Consider the following 18,161-nt stretch of genomic DNA (forward strand, 5'->3'; position numbering starts at 1 on the left):
CGAGCCGAACGACGGCATTGAAAGCGAAACTTTATCGTAGCATGGTAATAAAGCGGACAGAGGGAGAAAGAGAGGAAACAAAAACAGAAAAACGAATTGGAGCCGTAGAGCAACAAAGTTGTATCGAAGGCGCTAAAAAAAAACTAGTTTTATGATCCATTGTTTAGAATTATCGCCCAAGAATAATATAAATATATAATATAATATAAATAATATAAAAATATAATAAATGCGAAAACAAAGTAATCACTTATTGAGTTGTATCTCACTACGTAAATCGAAATGTGTATTATATTCCTGTTCTGGGAAAAAAACAATTTCAAAATCAAATGGATTTAAAAACTGGTACGTTAGTTGTTACGTTTTCAAGTGTTGGTAAATATTGCGGCTTGCTACCTATTTATTCGATAATGCTTTTCGATAACAATTAGTATTTTTGGTATTTTAGGTATTTTTTGGTAGTTTCGTGTTCATATGTTGCATGTTTAGTTTTTCTAGTGCGTATTCAGTAATGAAAATTGTTAAATTCTTTGAATTCAAAGAAATAATATGATTTTTGGCATATCGCCCTGATTTAAATTATGCCTGTGTAATGCTAGAAAATATTTCCTTGTGTGTCATCAGAATCGAAATCGATTTGGAAGCCAGCGAAGGTAATTGAACTCTCCCTTTAGCGAACGAAAAACAGACAAAGAAATTTTATGTTTTTATATTTACGCAGAACAAGAAGGCGCCGTCTCTGCAGAACACCCAACCAATCCGCGCGTGCAAAAGGAGCGCGAACGAGATCGTGGTCTGCGCCAAGCACGCGACATAACCATCGAGACGTACACAAATCAACGTTGGACACGCGAACTGAGCACCGAGAACGAGACCAGTAAGATGAGCTGGGCCGCCGCTCTGCAGCAGCAGCACACAAATAGTCCAACTGCGGGCAGCTCCCGTGAGACAACGCCACGCGGTGGTGACGAGGGCACGCAGGGTACTGGCGTGCAGACAGCCTCGAGCTTTCCACAGGAAATTGGCTACTTTTCGGGCAATCCCATTGTCGAGGTGACCAAAGGCATTATACATCTGTACAAGAAAAAGTGAGTATCACAAGTGGAACGTGTGTACATCGAAATACGATTGATTTTTCGCTTGCAGCGAGCGCAAGGCCATCAAGGAGGCGCCCTCGAATCAGCTGTGCCTTCTGGCCGTGCCGGCCACACTTAACTGCCACGACTTGCTCAATTTTATAGCACCATGTCATGCCGAGATTCGGCATGTGCGCATCGTGCGCGATGGAAGTCCCAATCAGTTTATGGTGTTGCTGGAGTAAGTGCCCCATGCAGTTCATTTCCTTGTACGATTGTTAACCAGTTCTCGGCCACAGATTTCGCTCAAACGAATCCGCGTTGGAGTTCTATAAATCCTACAATGGCATAGCCTACAACTCACTAGAGCCGGATTCGCTCTGTCATGCTGTCTGGGTGTCGGAGGTAGAGCGTGGCGAGCATGGCTTGCCGCCTCTGGGGCACACAGAGCTGCCCACATGTCCCGTGTGCCTGGAGCGCATGGACGAAAGCGTTGATGGCGTTTTAACGATTCTCTGCAATCATGCTTTCCATGCCAGCTGTTTGATGAAATGGGGCGATTCCACTTGTCCGGTGTGTCGACATGTGCAAACGCCCGAGCTAGTTGAGGATTCGGTGTGCATGGAGTGCGAGGGCACCGATTCGCTGTGGATTTGTTTAATCTGTGGTCATGTGGGTTGCGGTCGGTATCAGGGCGGTCATGCGGCAGCTCACTACCGTGCCACTAATCACACCTTTGCCATGCAGCTGGGCACATCAAGCGTGTGGGATTATGCCGGCGACAATTTTGTGCATCGCCTGTTCCAAAACAAATCAGATGGCAAGCTCGTTGCCTCGCAAACAGAGAAGGATGAGCGCGAGGAGAAAATCGACTCTATGCAAATGGAGTTCACGTATTTGCTGACCTCACAGCTCGACACGCAGCGTAAGTACTATGAGGAGCGTATGGAACGCTTGGAACAGGAGTGGCAGAACTTCCAAGCAAGTGCCAACGAGGCCAAGTCCGAAATTAGTGAGCTACATCAGCTACAACAAAGCATGCAAAAGGAGAAACAGACGCTGGAACGCAAACTGGCACACCATGCAACAAAGTAAGTATGGAGCCAACAAATACCTCTCGGCGAACTCAATATTCCCCTAACCTCTTGCATTCAGGCTCAAGGAGGTGCAGAAGCAGCTAACCGAGGAGCGCGAACTCTCCAAGGCCCTGCAGAACAATCAAACATCCTGGCATCTAAAATACAAAACTCTTGAATTGCAGTACAACGAATTCAAGCACAATCACGACAAGGAGGTGACAGATCTCAAGGAGCAGCTGCGTGATGTCATGTTCTTTCTGGATACCCAACAGAAAATGGCCAGCACAGAGCTATCGGGCGCCTCCATCACCGGCGTCACTGACAAGGAGCCGGAAACCAGTTCGCGGCGCGGCAATCGTCGTAAGAAATAGAATTAGGTATGGTTTTAGTTTAATATTTATGCATATTGGTTCGAAAATATGAAAATAAAATGACCCTAGTATTTTAGTGCACATCTCAATATATTCGAATTTAGGTTGCAATGTTTGCTAAAACTAATGCGTATATATTCGAATTCCAATCCCAAAGTGAAGTGATGCCCTGCTATAATCTGAGAATGCAGCAACAACAACTCTACATGTGATTTCCTTAGTGAAACAAAATGCTAAAGCATAATTATATTCATATATTTAAATTATCATCCATATTATCTAAATGTGCGAGTTTGTATTTATTAAAAATTAATTATGAAAATAAAGTGTTCTGTAGAAGATTTGTATGATAGTCTTTCGCTTTGCTAGACATCTGGACCAGATTCCCTAACTACAAACTTCAGATCATCTGACTATTATAAATTGAGCTAATGTATAAACACTTTTCAGCTTTCGGTCAATATTAATTCAATTGAATTCGATCTTATATATATATGTATATCCGCTTTTAACAAATTAATTTTAATTGAAATTGAAATGAGAATTTATTTCTTGGGGCATTCGGTGTCACAACGATATGTCGGATCCGGCAATTCCTTGGTTTCGACAACTTCATGGTCCTGAAATAGATCGAGTTTCTCCTTGACCTCGTGCTCATTGCGTTCCACATTCATAAGATAGCCGGCTATAAACCCATACATATCCTGCGGCATGTGCAGATGCAGCTGGGCGAAGGCGCTGACCAAGGTCTTGCCCATCTTCTCCTTAAATTCTTTGCCGGTGGCATCCACGCTTTCCATGTTTTTCCCCTGGGGCATCCATTCGTAGTCCTTTAAGCAACAGCACTCGCAATATAGATTCGGATCAGAATCTTTCAACAGCTTGAAGAATGGCTGCAATTGCGCCTCGCAGTGCTTCAGATTGGCCACCTCCCTGACGAATCTCTTGTGCATCTCGCAAATGTCGCGTTCGCAGCGCGTAATAACCGCCTGATCCTGAGACAAGGTTGCCGTGCGCTTAATATAGTCCACAGTGTTCTCATGGAAGGACTTAAATTTGCATTTCTCCTCATTGTAGGCCTGCAGGCACTGCCTGCCGTACATGATGATACTGTCCCGTCGCTTACGGATTTCCTCAGAGCGCTTGGAGTAGAAGTGCTTCACTTCGTCCAGATTGATGATGCGCTTTGTGAACTCCGATAGGTCCTCGTCTGGGTCGCATAAACGTTTCTTGCCTAACTTCGGCTGCGCCTCGCCACACTTCTCATTGGCCTTCTCAATTTTTCTTAGCTCCTCCTTGAGCTCCAGCTCCAGATTTCTCAATTGTGTATTCAAACGCTTCACATCCTGATCGTTGCAGATCATCGTGTTTAGCATCTCCCGCAGGCAATTCTTGTGCGGATTGGGCAGCTCATCGTGACAAGCGGTCAGCATTTTGTGTTCTTTTTGTTTACCAAATTTTAAATAATATACGGGCAAAATTGTTTCTATTTATATTTGTTAGTTACAAAATGAAATAAATTTGTGATGCGATTTGAATCTTTCTCAAAATCGAAGTGAAACATCTGAAATTTCCAACGCTCGCTTCAATTTTTGAGGGAAAAAGTGGTAAGAAAGTAGGCTTGCTAAAAAAAAAAAAAATCTGTTAACAGCCAAGAATCACACTATTTTATTATGAAAGTTGATTTTGTTGCAAATCATTTTAAACCGGTTTGACTACAAACCGAATCTTCATGTGACAGCGAACGTATCTAGAAGAGAATACAAGTATGACTATCTACCAAAATTTTTAATAGCTCCCTTACCTCCTCCTAACCTCCCTCTTACATCTACTCAACTGCTATGCAATCAATCATTTCATTTACTGTTCAACACCTTTTTGAGGGCTATTTAAACTTTGTTAGGAAGTGTGTAACACACAGAACTATATGATATATAGTCCGTTCGTCAGTCTAATTGTCTCAAGTCTGGTTTAGTCTAGTCTCTGATCTATGCAAGTCTGCATAGTTTCCTAATAATTTTGTTGGTCAAACAGTTTGAATATGAGTTATGTTTTTCAAGATATCTTGTCCATACTTGAAAAATTCTCACATATACGCCTGACCGTAGGCTATATGTTCCGAAGGGTATTTAATATTCGGCGTGCCGAAGACAGGCGTTCTTTCTTTTTCGGACTCTTCCCAGCAATTTAAAATGTCGGTTGTTCATTTTGCTGATTTTCAAATCTATTGTAACTCCCCTCACATACTGCTCCTCGCCCACTCTTGCCCCTTCGCGCAAATGAACCCGTCAAAAATTAATTTTGGCACAAGTTAACCAGTTTGGTGTGAGGTCAGCCCGATCTATCGCCAACTCAATTTGCAGCCAATTCTGCGGGCCAGCAAGTGACTTCATCAAAGGTCTGTAATTAAGTAAATTAATTAATATTAAACACAAAAAAATAAAAATATAAACAGCTTTTTGATTTAAAAAAAAATTTGCATCTATTGCCAATTTTTGGCGACTGCATAAGATTTGCATAGTTTATCTTTCGATTGCTAATTAACTTTGTAGAGTTTGATGGATTTGTGTATATTGTTATCTCTCGGTGTCAGATAGCTTGATGGATTTTACTCGTGGGCTGTGGAATGTTTCATTCAAATCGTTTGGCAAATATTTAAAAATTTGAAATTAACTGCAGTATAGAAGATGTCGAAGCGAAAGAGGAATGCGAAAAGTGCTTCTTCACTAAATACAGTCCTGATCAGGTTGATGTCAGTTAATGCCACTCCCTAATTAATCTAACTTGACCTTTATTTTTATACCCTGAACCCATTGAAAATGGATAAAAAGCGTATTATGTATTTGTGCAAATGCATACGACAGGCAGAAGGAAGCATCTCCGACCCCATAAAGTATATATATTTTTAATCAGCATCGATAGCCGAGTCGATCTAGCCATGTCCGTCTGTCTGTATGTCTGTATAAAAATATTAGCAATTTGAGCTTATACCACATTTTATTGGATAGTTGAAAAGAAATATTTAAAACAAGCAAGTAAAGCCCGGCCTTGCCCGCGGCACGTACATATTAAATTTTCTCCAAAAGCTTTATAAATGTTTTTGACACCGATCGGACGGTAAACAAACGTTTTTCGACATTTGGCACTGTTACGGGTGGAATTTCCCAAATAGCTGAAACAGGTATTTTTTATGTTTATATGTAGAGCTTTGAAAGTGAGCAAATCGGACAAAACTTAAGACTTAACCAAAAAAATATTTGAATCGCACTTTCTACCGAGGTAGCTATGATTTGCTGAAATATACCTTGAAATGTGAAACACGTCCCAAATAATTCTTCATATAGATCCTTGGGTATGAATTTGAGCACGAAACGTCACCCACCAAATCTTTGCCCCATTTCCACCTAGAAGGTATGGACTTTTCGGAAAGTGTGAAACACCCCTCAAATGAATTTGAACAAAGATATTTGACAATCCGCCAGTCGGATGATAAAAAAAAATTAGCATTCAAACGTTTTTCACGAATTTTCCACACTTGCGGGTGGAATTTCCCGAAACCCCGTCTTAACATAAGATAAACAAAGTGAAAATTTCAGTTAGTCAGTTAGTTAGTCAGTCAGTACAAACATTTTTGTATATAGAGATTGAATCTTAATTTTTCAAAGAAAATAATAAAAGCAAAAAACCATGACTTATTTTCTTATTTTCAAAGCTTTACATAAAAACTTAATGAATTCGTGTTTCAGCGTGTTTCCACCCGCAACAGTGATAAATTGGCGGAAAACGGTTGTATGAAAGTTCTTTGTTTACCGTCCGATCAATCATTTTTAAAGCTTTTTGAGAAGATTACCTTTATGCGTGACACGGGGATATACGGGCAATTGCCGCTAGTTTACAAATCTTATCGGCATATCTACAGCTTCTGAAATTCCCCTAAAATTTCGAAACAGATGCTAGTTTCTCGCTCTACTCCGCTGGTGTCAAAGGCATTTAATGTAAAGACAAGCTTGTGTGGTCCAGTTAAAGGAAATCCTTGTCCCTCGAATTGAAAATTTATATCAAACGGTTCGTAAAAAAGTTTAGTCTGAAAAAAATGGCATGTTGCCTATAAATAGATAATATGACTAGATAAGAGAGAACTTACTCCAGGCAGAAAACATTTATCTCTAACTTGTTCCTTATTGATGACGTATTTTAACCAATACTTGTACCAGTACTGTTCTTTTTCATAGAGAGCAGGACAGATGTCACGGACATACATATTGAATACTGTTGGCTGCCAGGATCCACGATCGAAACGTTTTATTTCAAAAGTCCCCTGAAATTAATAAAAGTTACTGGAATGTTTTAAGCCACTTTAATTTTATCGAAGTGATTTGAATTCACTCAATTTTGAAGGTTTTAACCTGAATGCGATCACCAGGTTGAATATTCCAGATGCAGGTAAAATTGCCCGAAAAGTGCACCGACACAAAATCCGTTGTAAAGGTTGACTCAGAGGTATCGAAAAGTCCATAAAAATTGTGTACATTACTTGGTTTACTAGGACAATCGCTGACAAGATCATCATTTTGAAGACTGAATTTATATTTTATAGCATTCGATTGCCTTTCTAATAAAATCAAAATCAACAACTGGTACACAAACTTTGATTGGGACCACATCTTTTGGGTATTCGCGTTGATTAGTCGAATAGAATTTCGAATTGGTTTTTGTGCATTACGGTCTGTGGCTTTTTATACACTAGAATATGAATTATATAAGACACGTGTCAAATACACAACAATATACATGATGATGATACATGATGTTAGATCGCATCTAATGTCAAAAAGATTGTCTTGTAATCAAATTAATTATAGCGTACTGCTAGATATATATCGTTCAATATATGTTTGTTTTTTTATACCCTGAATCCATTAAAATTGTGTAAAAAAGGCATTATGTATTTGTGCAAATGTATTCAACAGGCAGAAGGAAGCATCTTCGACACCATAAAGTATATAAATACTCTTGATCAGCATCAATCGATACAATAAAATATACTGTAGAAAATTTCATAAAGATCGGTTAAAAAAAAAAAACAAAGTTCCTTTTTTTGTCATAAGTGCTTAATTCAAAATTTTGAAGCAAATCGACAAAATGGCAAGGGGTTACCTCACGTTTATTTTGAAAACCGAGGTCGGTGCGAAAATCGAAACTTTTTCGATTATTTTTCATTAATATCTCGGGTAATAGCTCCGCGCGGAGATATGAGGTTCCAAATCGGAACTCTGTCCACTTCCAAAACTTAGATATAGAGGTTCTAGGGAGGGAGGGAGCTTCCGACTAGGGGATACCTTTTACCCTCTGATAAAGGGGTCGAAATCTAATTTCTTATAAAAACAATTTTGTTAAGCCAGATATCCAAACTCGGCATCCATTATTTTCCCTGTGCTTCTTAGATAAGCGCAAAGCACTATGAGCATTATAAAAAAAGTGGGTCTGCAAGGGCGTGCCGAAGTAGCCATTCTTTCGCGTTAATATTCTATTTATTTATAGTATTGTCATTTTTACCGTTTTGCTTATTTGTAAATAATCACAACAAGCGCGCATGTTTTGTACAATATTTTTTAATGCGGATTATTCCTTCCGCATTTGTCGCATATTTTGAATCTAATCAAGTATGAAGACTTTTTGAGTGCCTTGTTCTTAGTGGCTCAGCCAATGAATACGAATCTCTGGCTAAATTATAGAACTATGCTCACCAATTTATCGGAATTCCTTTAACAAAACTGCAAAGAGCATGCACCAATATAATTTTATTTACATAAAAAAAGATATAAAGATTACCTCAGAGGTTTCGAAAACTCCATTCACATTGAGTACATTACTTGGTTTATTGGGACAGTATGTGAATATATCCTCATTTTCAAAAATAAATTTATAGCACTCGATTGCCATTCGAATAAAATCAAAATCAACAACTGGTACACAAACTTTGGTGGGGACCACATTTTTTGGCTGTTCGCGTTGTTTAGTCGAATCAATTTCAAATTGGTTTTTGTGCATTACGGGCTGTGGGTTTTTATACACTAGAATATAATTATATAACAAGTGCCAAATACATAACAATAATACAACATGGTTAGTAGATCGCACCTAATTACAAAAAGGTTGTCCTGGTATCAAATTAATTATAACATGTTGCAAGATACATATCGTTCAATATATGTTTGTTTTTTTTTTATTTTTCTTATACCCTGAACCCATTAAAAATGGGTATAAGGGTATATTGTATTTGTGCAAAATCCAAATGTATGTAACAGGCAGAAGGAAGTATCTCCGACTCCATAGAGTGTATATATTCTTGATCAGCATCAATAGCCGAGTCGATCTAGCCATGTCCGTCCATCCGTCGGTCCGTCCGTCCGTCCGTATGTATGAACGCAAGGATCTCAGAACATACTTATATGTATAGCTATAGCTCTTAAGCTTTAGACTTGATTTTAGATGTAGGTGCTCCTAGTGCCTGCGCAGATCGAGTTTGTTTCCGATAATCGATAACTTACTCCGTTTCCAAGCAATCGATAAAATTCGATATCGATATCCTGTTTTTTTGGGCAATTTTGGTAAATAATAAGAGCTAGAGTCCCCAAACTTGCCATATAGCTTCTAAAAGAGAATATATATATGCATTTGATGTTGGAAGAAGAGCGTTCAGGGTATCCCCTAGTCGGGAGCTCCCGACTAGAACCTCTTACTTGTTAATGTTGTAATTATAGTAATTTAATTTATCACACAAAAAGCGAGGATGATTTGTGCAATATTTATTGACGCTTAGTGTGTAACACACAACCTTAGATTGTGTTGATGAATGCATAACGATGATCCGGCTCATTATCGTCGGCAATATGGTCTGTCGGTCAAGGGACGGGGGCTACCACAAGGCTTCTTGCATGTTCTTTAATTTATTCAAAATAATAATAATTTTTGGATGCCGAAGAGAGAGAAAAAGAAAGATTTAGAAAGATTATGGACACCACATGTTGGGATACCGTGGCCGTATGCCCCATCCTACCATGGTCACCTATCTTACGTTAAATGGTGACCCCTTTGACACACACTTTTAGCGACGGCGAACTTCATTCATTATACCATTCATTATATCCATTTTATTTTTGAACCTTATAATTCATAACAAAGCAAATAATAATAAGGAAATTCAAAATATATGTAGATATATATTATTGTTCTGATTTAAGATGTACTTCATTGTTATACACTTGCAGAGGGTATTAAAATGATGTCGTGTAATGTGTAACGCGTAAAAGAAGACACCTATAAAGTTCATATAGCCTTGATATAGCCATTTCCGTCTGTCCATCCGTCCGTCTGTTTCTATACCAAGAAGTCTCTCAGTTTTATAGCTATCGCCATGAAACTTTGCAGAAATGCCTCTTTCTGTTGCAGGCAGTACATATGTATGTCGGACCCAGCTGGATCGTACTACAATACCATATAGCTGCCATAGGAGCGATCGATCGAAAGTTAATTTTTGTATGATACACTTTTTTTCAAGATAACTTGATTTATTAGTCTTACTGTTTTCTCATATATATGTTAAATTCTATCAACATCGGACCACTTTGTCATATTCTGCCATTGAAACGATCGGTCGAAAATAAGGTTGCTGTATGGCACATTTTTTTGTTTTTAATGATATCTGTATCAAATGGGCATTTAAAAATTTTCCCTGTGCTTCTTAGCTTCGTGCACAGCACTATGAGCATTATGGAAAAGTTGAGTGTGCAAGGGTATTAAATCTTCGGCGTGTCGAAGAAAGCCGTTTTTTTTATATTGTGATTATGGGAATGTAAACGAAAAATGGTCATTTTAACCGTTTTGTTTGATTTATAATTATTCACAGCAAGCTTGGATAGTTTGTACAATATATTTTAACCCTTAGTGTTATTCCTTTTGTAGTTGTCGCACATTTCGATTCTTTGGGACGTTTCTTTGCAACGTTTCAAAAATAAGACTCTTTTAGTGCCTTCTTTAGAATAATTTAATATCGCAAAGCATGCTATTAATAAGTTTTCTTAGTGGATCAACCAGTGAATTGGAATCTCTGTCTATTATTGCACCAATATTATTTTTATTGAGATAAAATTTGATCTTTCAATTCCTGTAGCACATTAAAAATTTAAAAACGAATATTCACAGAAAAATTTGATTTTTTTCTAAATATGATCTTATTAGAAATACTTATAAAGCTTCAATTTAAATATATTTCCTGGCAAATCTACAGCCTCTGAAATTCCCCTAACATTTCAAAACAGATGCTAGTTTCCCGCTCTACCCCTTTAGTGTCAAGGGCCTTCAATGTGTAGGCAATCTTGTATTGTCCCATTAAAGGTAATCCTTGTGCCTCGAACAGTAATTCTACATCAAACGGCTCGTGAATAAATTTAGTCTAGAAGAGAATGACATATGTTTTTTATAAGTAGATAACATTACTAGTTTACAATGAACTTACTCCAGGCAGAATACATTTGTCTCTAACTTGTTCCTTATTGATTATGTATTTCGACCAATACTTGTACCAGTACTGTTCTTTTTCATAGAGAGCAGGACAGATGTCACGGACATACATATTGAATACTGTTGGCTGCCAGGATCCACGATCGAAACGATTTATTTCGAAAGTAAACTGAAATGAAAAAACATTATTGCGATGTTCAATCCATTTTAATTTTATCGTATTTAAATTCACTCAAACAATATTGAAGGTTATAACCTGAATGCGATCACCAGGTTTAATATTCCAGACGCAGGTGAGATTGCCCGAAAAGCGTACCGACACAAAATCCGTTTTAAAGGTTGACTCAGAGGTATCGAAAAGTCCGCTTATATTGAGTACGTTACTAGGTTTATTGGGACAATCGGTGAATATATCCTCATTTTCAAGACTGAATTTGTATTTTATAGCACTCGATTGCCTTTCTAATAAAATCAAAATTAACAACTGGTACACAAACTTTGATTGGGACCACATCTTTTGGGTATTCGCTTTGATTAATCGAATAGAATTCCGAATAGGTTTTTATGCATTGTGGGATGTGGCTTTTTATACACCAGAATTTGAATTATATAACACGTGCCTAGTACACAAAAATAATTTAACATGTTTGTTAGATCGCACATAATGTCAAAAGGGTTGTGCTGGTAACAAATTAATTATAACATACTGCAAGATATATATCGTTCAACATACATATATGTTTGTTGTTATACTCTTGCAAAGGGTTTTATAATAATGTCGTGAAATGTGACACGCGTAGAATTAGACACCCGTCTATATCAGTATTAACAGCCAAGTCGATATAGTCCGGGTCCGTCTGTCTGCTGTCTGCTTTTATACGAAAAGAAGTCTATCAGTTTTAAAACTTTACCGAAGTCCCTGTTTTTGTAGCACCCTGTACATATGTCGGAACCGGCTGGATCAGACTACTAAGTCATATAGCTGCCATAGGAACGCTCGTTCGAAAAGTAAGTTCTTGTTTTTCAAACACGGCGTTTATTTCTTTTACTATGCGTTTTATTTATTTGAAAAGTATTATCAATATCGGACCTTTATATCATGTAGCTGCTATACGGAATATCGTTCTAAAATTCAGTTGATGTATGGAAAACTTTTTTGTTTTTCAAGGTTTTTTGACCAAACTTGTCATTTATTACTGATACAATACGTCTCATATCCCTCAATATCACTCAAAATCCCATCAATATCAGACCACTATATCATATAGCTCCCATAGGAATGATCGATTAAAAATTAAGTTGTTCAATGAAAAACTTTTTTGTTTCCAAGATATATTAACCAAAATCGACTTTTATTAGTTTTACTATGCTCCTCATACATATGCAAAACACTATTAAGATCGGGTTGCTATATCATATAGCTGCCAAAGGAGATCGGTCGAAAGTTAAGTTGTATGAAAAACATTTTTGTTTATCAAGATATCTCGACTAAAAACGGCATTTATTAGTTTCACTATGCTCCATACATTTATGCAAAATCTTATATACATCGGACAACTATATAATATAGCTACCATAGAAAAGATCGGCCGAAAAGTAGGTTCTTTTATGAAAAACGTTATGGTTTATTACGACATCTTGACCAAACCCGGCATTTATAAGTCTTGCTTCTATATCTGCCGCACAGAACAACCTTTTTGTTACTCGGCATTAACTATTTTCCCTGTGATTCTATGATCCGGTCAAAGCACTATGAGCATTATGAAAAGGTTGGTTGTGCAAGGGTATTAATCTTCGGCGTGTCGAAGACGTCCGTTTTTTCTCGTTTTTTTTTAATATTGTAATTATAGCAATGTAATTGGCAAATGGTTATTTTAATCGTTTTGTTTGATTTTTAATTAATCACAGCAAGCTTGGATAATTTGTACAATATATTTTAAGTGTTATTCCTTCTGTAATTGTCGCACATTTCAATTCTTTGGGACGTTTCTTTGCAACATTTCAAGAATGAAGACTCTTTCAGTGCCTTCTTTAGAATAATTTAATATCGCAAAGCATGCTTTAAATTAGTTTTTTATTGAATTTCTAAATAAATTATAGTCACCAAATTTTTCTCAATATTCCATATACTCCAATATTTCAATTCCTGTAGCACACAAAACATTTACAATTTTCGATATCGATTTTTATGGATTACCGGCATACATACGGACGGATGGAAAAACGTACGAACAGATAGACGGACGTGGCTGGCTCAACTTGGCCTTATGAAGTCGGAGATGCTTCCGTCTGCCTGTTACATAAATTTGCGCAAATACATATATCCCTTTTGCCCATTTTCCATGGATTCAGGGTATACAAAGCTATTGTTTGCCAAAACTTTTATTTAAGATTTTAAGAAACACATGATTATAAGCTTTTAATTTTATATTTAAAATATGTATAAACATGGAATTTGAAAGGTGTGCTGTCACGTATCCTTTGTTATTTTGCGAATTTGATTTATCTTACCTTAATATTAAAGTGGACTATTCCCTAGATAAACGTTACCCAATCAAACTTAACTCATAAATTAAAGTATGCAACATTCACATACAGAATATTTTACAAATTTGATGAAATACTCTCTAAGTACATTTTGAACAATGATATAGAGCAGCTGCTTTACTTATTTAAAATTTCTTTCACTGCCATTTGAGCTGAATATAAATTACAACAATTAGAATTATTGAACATGACTAATGAACAAATATTGATTTAAAACTTTTACAATGAGCACAAAACGTCACAAAGGCCGAATATGTAAAATGGATAGGCAAATAGCCAACCGACAGAACCGAGAGGTTAATAAAACCAAGATACCAGTTCGTACTCAGGGTGGGTTTGTCCACAGCCTGCGGCTGACTCCTTGCCATGATTTGCATAGTTTGTCTACCTAAAAAGCAAAAGGAAACTGGGCAGATGACCTAGTCAAGCCACAGACAGAGATAGAGAGTTCAAATCTATAAAAACTAGGTTGAATTTATTTAATTTAGCCGATTCGATTGAGTGCGTTAAATTGGGCTGCTATTTTTTAGGTGCTGTCACGGATGTGACTATGAATCGCAGGACATGCTATATGTGCTACGCATTAGGAGAATATTTGAATAATTTGCGTATTTTTCTATTTGAAAGAACATATTTTTTTGTTTTTGTTAGGAATTAATGAAAAATGATGCCTGACCCTGACGCACCCTTGACAAAAGGACTTGATCAAATATGCAAATAAGAGAGCAGCGGGGAGAGCTCCGGATGAGCGAGTGAGCGGGATGCACAGATATCCTGTGTGAGGATCACGCTGGCAACCCTTTACTCTGGGCCGCGTCCGATCCGCGAACGTGTTGTGCATAAATTAGGCGCTTTTTTATCCTATTGTTTGTTCACCCTTTGCTGAGCCGTTTCTTAAGCATTTCCTAGCGCGTCCGCATGGAAATGAGGCAAAAAATCCGGATTTTTTTTCTAGCTGTCTTCCTTATGTGTGTGCGTCTGTGTCGTTCTTCTATTATCCTTGATCGTCACCCAGGCCTGTGGGTAGTCTTAGGGCTAAGCCTTGAAAGTAAAAAAAAAGTAAGAAAAAAAATCGTGAGAAAATTTCCAGCCTCAAATATTCAAATGAGCTTCCAAAGGCCGCTCGTTGCATACTTTTTTGGGTAGTTGTTTTTTTTTCTTGTTTTTTAGCCGTCCTCGAATACAAAAATCATCAGGCTGCGAGCGCATCCTTGCTGCATGCGCGCCTTTTATTCGGCTCGTCGATTTTTTAACCCATTTTTTTTAAGGCTGCATTTTTAATGCTTGACTACAGAAAAAAGTCGTTTATAATTGGGTCTCGTTTTTTAGCGCGCGTTTTTTTCAACAGGATACCTTTTGTATACATGTTAAAATGCTGCATGACAAGTTTTTTTTATTTTTTTGAAGACTTTGAATGAGTATTGTGAATTCGTTACTGTAAGTTTTTAGCTAGGTATTTTTTTATTTGATTTTTTTTTTTTTGATTTTTTTAACCTTATACAATTGAAATTATTTTTTCATTTTTTTTAGAGATTTTTTTTTTTTGACTTAAAGGTTAGCGTGAAAATGTTAATTAAATTTATGTAAGTGCGTCATTTTGGCTGTTTTCAAACAGGATAACAAACTACGCAGTTTCACTAGAGAAACACGTGCGTTGAACTCCAATTTTTGTTGGACTTCTGAAGGCCTTGCATCGATGGGTTGAAAAATGTTGTTGACAACAAAACCGATTCGTTCGTAAATTCAACCTTTTTGATGATTTTTATACCCTGACCCATTAAAAATGGGTATATATTTGTGCAAAATGTAACAGGCAAAAGAAAGTATCTCCGACCCCATAAAGTATATATATTCTTGATCAGCATCAATAGCCGAGTCGAACAAATGTAGATTTGTTTTATTTTATTAACGTGTTTTCGTGTAGTTAAAAGAAAATTAAGAGAAATTTAGTTTTTTACTAAACATTAATAAGTAGATGCCATCCGAGCTGAGGGATGCTGATAACTGATTAACAAAGAAGGACTTAATTATTTTCAAGCATTTTATTCAATTTACGTATATTTAGGCTGATAAAATTACGTAAATTGGATTCTAAAAACTCCAACTCCAATTCCTTCCCTTTCTCCAACTTCTAAACAAATAATTTACACATATGAACCATCTGTTAAAATATAAACACCTAAATCCTTTGCTGAACAGAATCCGGGCAAAAGAAAGCTTAAAGAGATAAATTGAATAATATTGATATTCCTATTAACATTTTATGCCCCAAATTTTAATAATTCTTATCCCAATTTGTTTTTTATTAGAAGCCTAACGTCAGATTTGACTGGGTATCATCACCCACAGATCATCGAGAATAATTGGCTAATTAATGCAAATTCGTCTCAGATCTCTTATTAAAACTCCACAAATTTCGCAATATGACAAAATAAAGAAGGGCATCAATAACATATCAATCGAAATGCTAATCAGTTGGGCCACAAAATACGAGCGAAATTCTATGCAAACAATGCCACAAGAACCTCAGCAATTGAACCCATTGTATTAGAGAGCAGAGGGTATAGAAAAGTGTGCAAAAAAAAAGAAAATGAATCAAAAGGGAAGGGTGCAAAATATAATAATAGACACAAAATCGCATCAAATTTCACAATATCGCACCTTATTAGAATCGAACAAAGAACTGAATGGCAAAGATACAAATAGAGATGCGGCCAACAAAGACTTGGAGAGAAACCAATATGCAAAAGCAGCTAGAGAATGGCATGGCATGTATGGATCGGATCGCTGAATGCCAGAACAACAAAAAGGCGCACACGGCCAACAAAAAGTTATGGGAAAAACATACACACCTCGCCTCTTGTGTCTGTCTACACCGTATAGGGCTAATCGGAGCACCCCACTCGATATATAGTATTGTGCGCATTGTGTAATAATTTCATAAATAGTTTATCCATAAGAATCGCTGAATGCCGACTAAATGTTTTTGCGAAATGCACGGGTTACATTTGAACCCGCAGCCAGTCAAAAGCGGCATCACACGCACAAGAATCGAACCCGAGTCCTTTTCTTATGCTAAAATCAATGACGGGCTGCTGGGCTGGGTCTCACCTTTGCGCCAAGGGTTGTGCAACCCCTGAGTACCCCGGGTACCCCCCGTATACTGCACAACGATTCTCAGTGAAAGCAATTTTGTGTGTTTTGATTATGTCTGGAGTTTAGAAACCATAAATCTATTGATGGCATTGATGCCGCCTTTCTACAGCATCGAATTATCTTTTGGCATTGAAATCATGCACACAAACACACACATAGTATTTAAATCAAAGTAGTTTTCATTTGCATAATGCCTCGGGACAGAGGGATGCACTGGAAGTTCAGATTTGACTATGGCAAGTTTTCATTTTTCTTTATTTAAACTATAAATCTTTAATCTTGTAGATTTCTAGGCGGAATCTTAATAGACTTAATAATGTATGTACTAGACAAATATAAGTAGCTGAAAAAAATACCTCTTAAAGCGTTCTTAAACTATGTTTTTTTTTAAACTTTTTATAAACCTGACAGCAAAATAGAAAGCAAATAAATAAATCAAATTCGTAATACACTTTTTATTTACTCACTTTAATTGCTGTCTAGATGTTTTCCCACCCTATACTTAGTCCTTATTTCCATAGTGCAGAGTCTCAACGAATACACTGTTTTCCTGCAGTGTACTTTCTCAGCACAGGCCTCAGACAGATGTCAGTCAGTTTTTTTTTATCAACTCACTTTCCTGGGTTACCTCAAGCATTGCATTCTAATTATCATATCGATCATGCCAGGAGACAAGAAAAAGTGACAGTGGGCAACAGAATCCTGTGCCAGGTTAGATCCTTTGCTTCTTGTTTGGGTTTTTTTTCTCATTCGTTCTCATAGTTAACATAACAAAGGCTGATGATGCACACAGAAGGTAGGGAAGAGCAACAGACTCGTGATGATTTCAGCACCCAAATGACAAGACAACCCATATGCGGATGTCGGACACCCCAGACGCCGTGAGATCAGGTAAGGCAACTCACATTGCCGCGATATCGGAGATAACTATGCAGCCAAACAATCGCCTGATCATTAGTGCATTTATAATAACGTATATTGATATGCTAATCAATGACTAGGCATACGCATGGGAGCCCCAAGTCGAATGGTCCGTTGCGTTTATGATCGATGCGATCGCGAGTTGGCAAAAAAAAAAAAGAAAAGAAAATCAAATCATTTATCAATTAAATTATTGGCAAACATTGCGTAGCGCCCTCGTTATAAAGAGATTGCACTTCATCTAAGAGAGGGTTGCACAAACAATTGCCAAATTTCAATTTCGCACAATGCCCGAAAAACTGCCAAATGATCGATTATAGATCGGCGTATTTTCAATTGTCGGGAGATCTTTGTTTTCGGCTTTTTGAGTTGTGCTCTGCGGTGTGTTGCCAATTCTGTATCCGTTCGCTCTTTTGTGTGCCGATCTCTGACGGGTTTAGCGATGATTTGTTGGTTTATTGTCGACAATCCTTAAAGTAGGGGTGTCT

At 37.3% G+C, this 18,161-nt stretch overlaps 3 protein-coding genes across 6 annotated transcripts; 1 reads left to right on the top strand and 2 right to left on the bottom strand.

Annotated features, from left to right (window-relative positions):
* Positions 1-272: 272 nt before the first annotated feature.
* Positions 273-2,871, top strand: LOC6630141 (BRCA1-associated protein). Of its 4 annotated transcripts, none has more exons than XM_070206904.1 (7): positions 273-345; positions 600-653; positions 722-1,088; positions 1,147-1,317; positions 1,376-2,167; positions 2,232-2,532; positions 2,631-2,871. In XM_070206904.1, the coding sequence occupies exons 1-6, from the start codon at positions 330-332 to the stop codon at positions 2,524-2,526; spliced, it is 1,695 nt and encodes a 564-aa protein (XP_070063005.1). In that variant the 5' UTR covers positions 273-329; the 3' UTR covers positions 2,527-2,532; positions 2,631-2,871. The 4 variants fall into 4 exon arrangements, with proteins under 4 accessions (XP_070063005.1, XP_002053624.2, XP_015027149.1 ...); XM_002053588.4 differs by having other exon boundaries at positions 274-345; positions 2,596-2,871; XM_015171663.3 differs by having other exon boundaries at positions 274-345; positions 2,604-2,871.
* A 106-nt stretch (positions 2,872-2,977) lies between these two features.
* LOC6630140 (uncharacterized) lies at positions 2,978-4,077 on the bottom strand. The gene has a single exon (XM_002053587.4). The coding sequence runs from the start codon at positions 3,957-3,959 to the stop codon at positions 3,072-3,074; it is 888 nt and encodes a 295-aa protein (XP_002053623.1). The 5' UTR covers positions 3,960-4,077; the 3' UTR covers positions 2,978-3,071.
* Positions 4,078-10,590: 6,513 nt separating this feature from the next.
* On the bottom strand, positions 10,591-11,604 carry LOC6630138 (uncharacterized). The gene is made up of 3 exons (XM_002053585.3): positions 11,306-11,604; positions 11,045-11,218; positions 10,591-10,981 (listed from the first exon to the last, which is right to left on the bottom strand). The coding sequence occupies exons 1-3, from the start codon at positions 11,561-11,563 to the stop codon at positions 10,811-10,813; spliced, it is 603 nt and encodes a 200-aa protein (XP_002053621.1). The 5' UTR covers positions 11,564-11,604; the 3' UTR covers positions 10,591-10,810.
* Between the last annotated feature and the right edge of the window lie 6,557 nt (positions 11,605-18,161).

The sequence above is a fragment of the Drosophila virilis genome, chromosome 2, assembly GCF_030788295.1.
Source record: "Drosophila virilis strain 15010-1051.87 chromosome 2, Dvir_AGI_RSII-ME, whole genome shotgun sequence".
Classification (NCBI taxonomy): domain Eukaryota; kingdom Metazoa; phylum Arthropoda; class Insecta; order Diptera; family Drosophilidae; genus Drosophila; species Drosophila virilis.

What these genes read in the sequence shown, in the direction of transcription:
- LOC6630141 (XM_070206904.1), top strand. An exon ending in ATACATCTGTACAAGAAAAA is followed by an intron (nt 1,089 to 1,146) that starts GTGAGTATCACA and finishes TTTCGCTTGCAG; the next exon opens with CGAGCGCAAGGCCATCAAGG. An exon ending in CTGGCACACCATGCAACAAA is followed by an intron (nt 2,168 to 2,231) that starts GTAAGTATGGAG and finishes TCTTGCATTCAG; the next exon opens with GCTCAAGGAGGTGCAGAAGC.
- LOC6630138 (XM_002053585.3), bottom strand. Translation starts at nt 11,563, where the DNA reads ATGTGGTCCCAATCAAAGTTTGTGTACCAGTTGTTAATTTTGATTTTA. An exon ending in AACCTGGTGATCGCATTCAG is followed by an intron (nt 11,219 to 11,305) that starts GTTATAACCTTC and finishes TTTTCATTTCAG; the next exon opens with TTTACTTTCGAAATAAATCG. An exon ending in ACAAATGTATTCTGCCTGGA is followed by an intron (nt 10,982 to 11,044) that starts GTAAGTTCATTG and finishes ATTCTCTTCTAG; the next exon opens with ACTAAATTTATTCACGAGCC.
- LOC6630140 (XM_002053587.4), bottom strand. Translation starts at nt 3,959, where the DNA reads ATGCTGACCGCTTGTCACGATGAGCTGCCCAATCCGCACAAGAATTGC.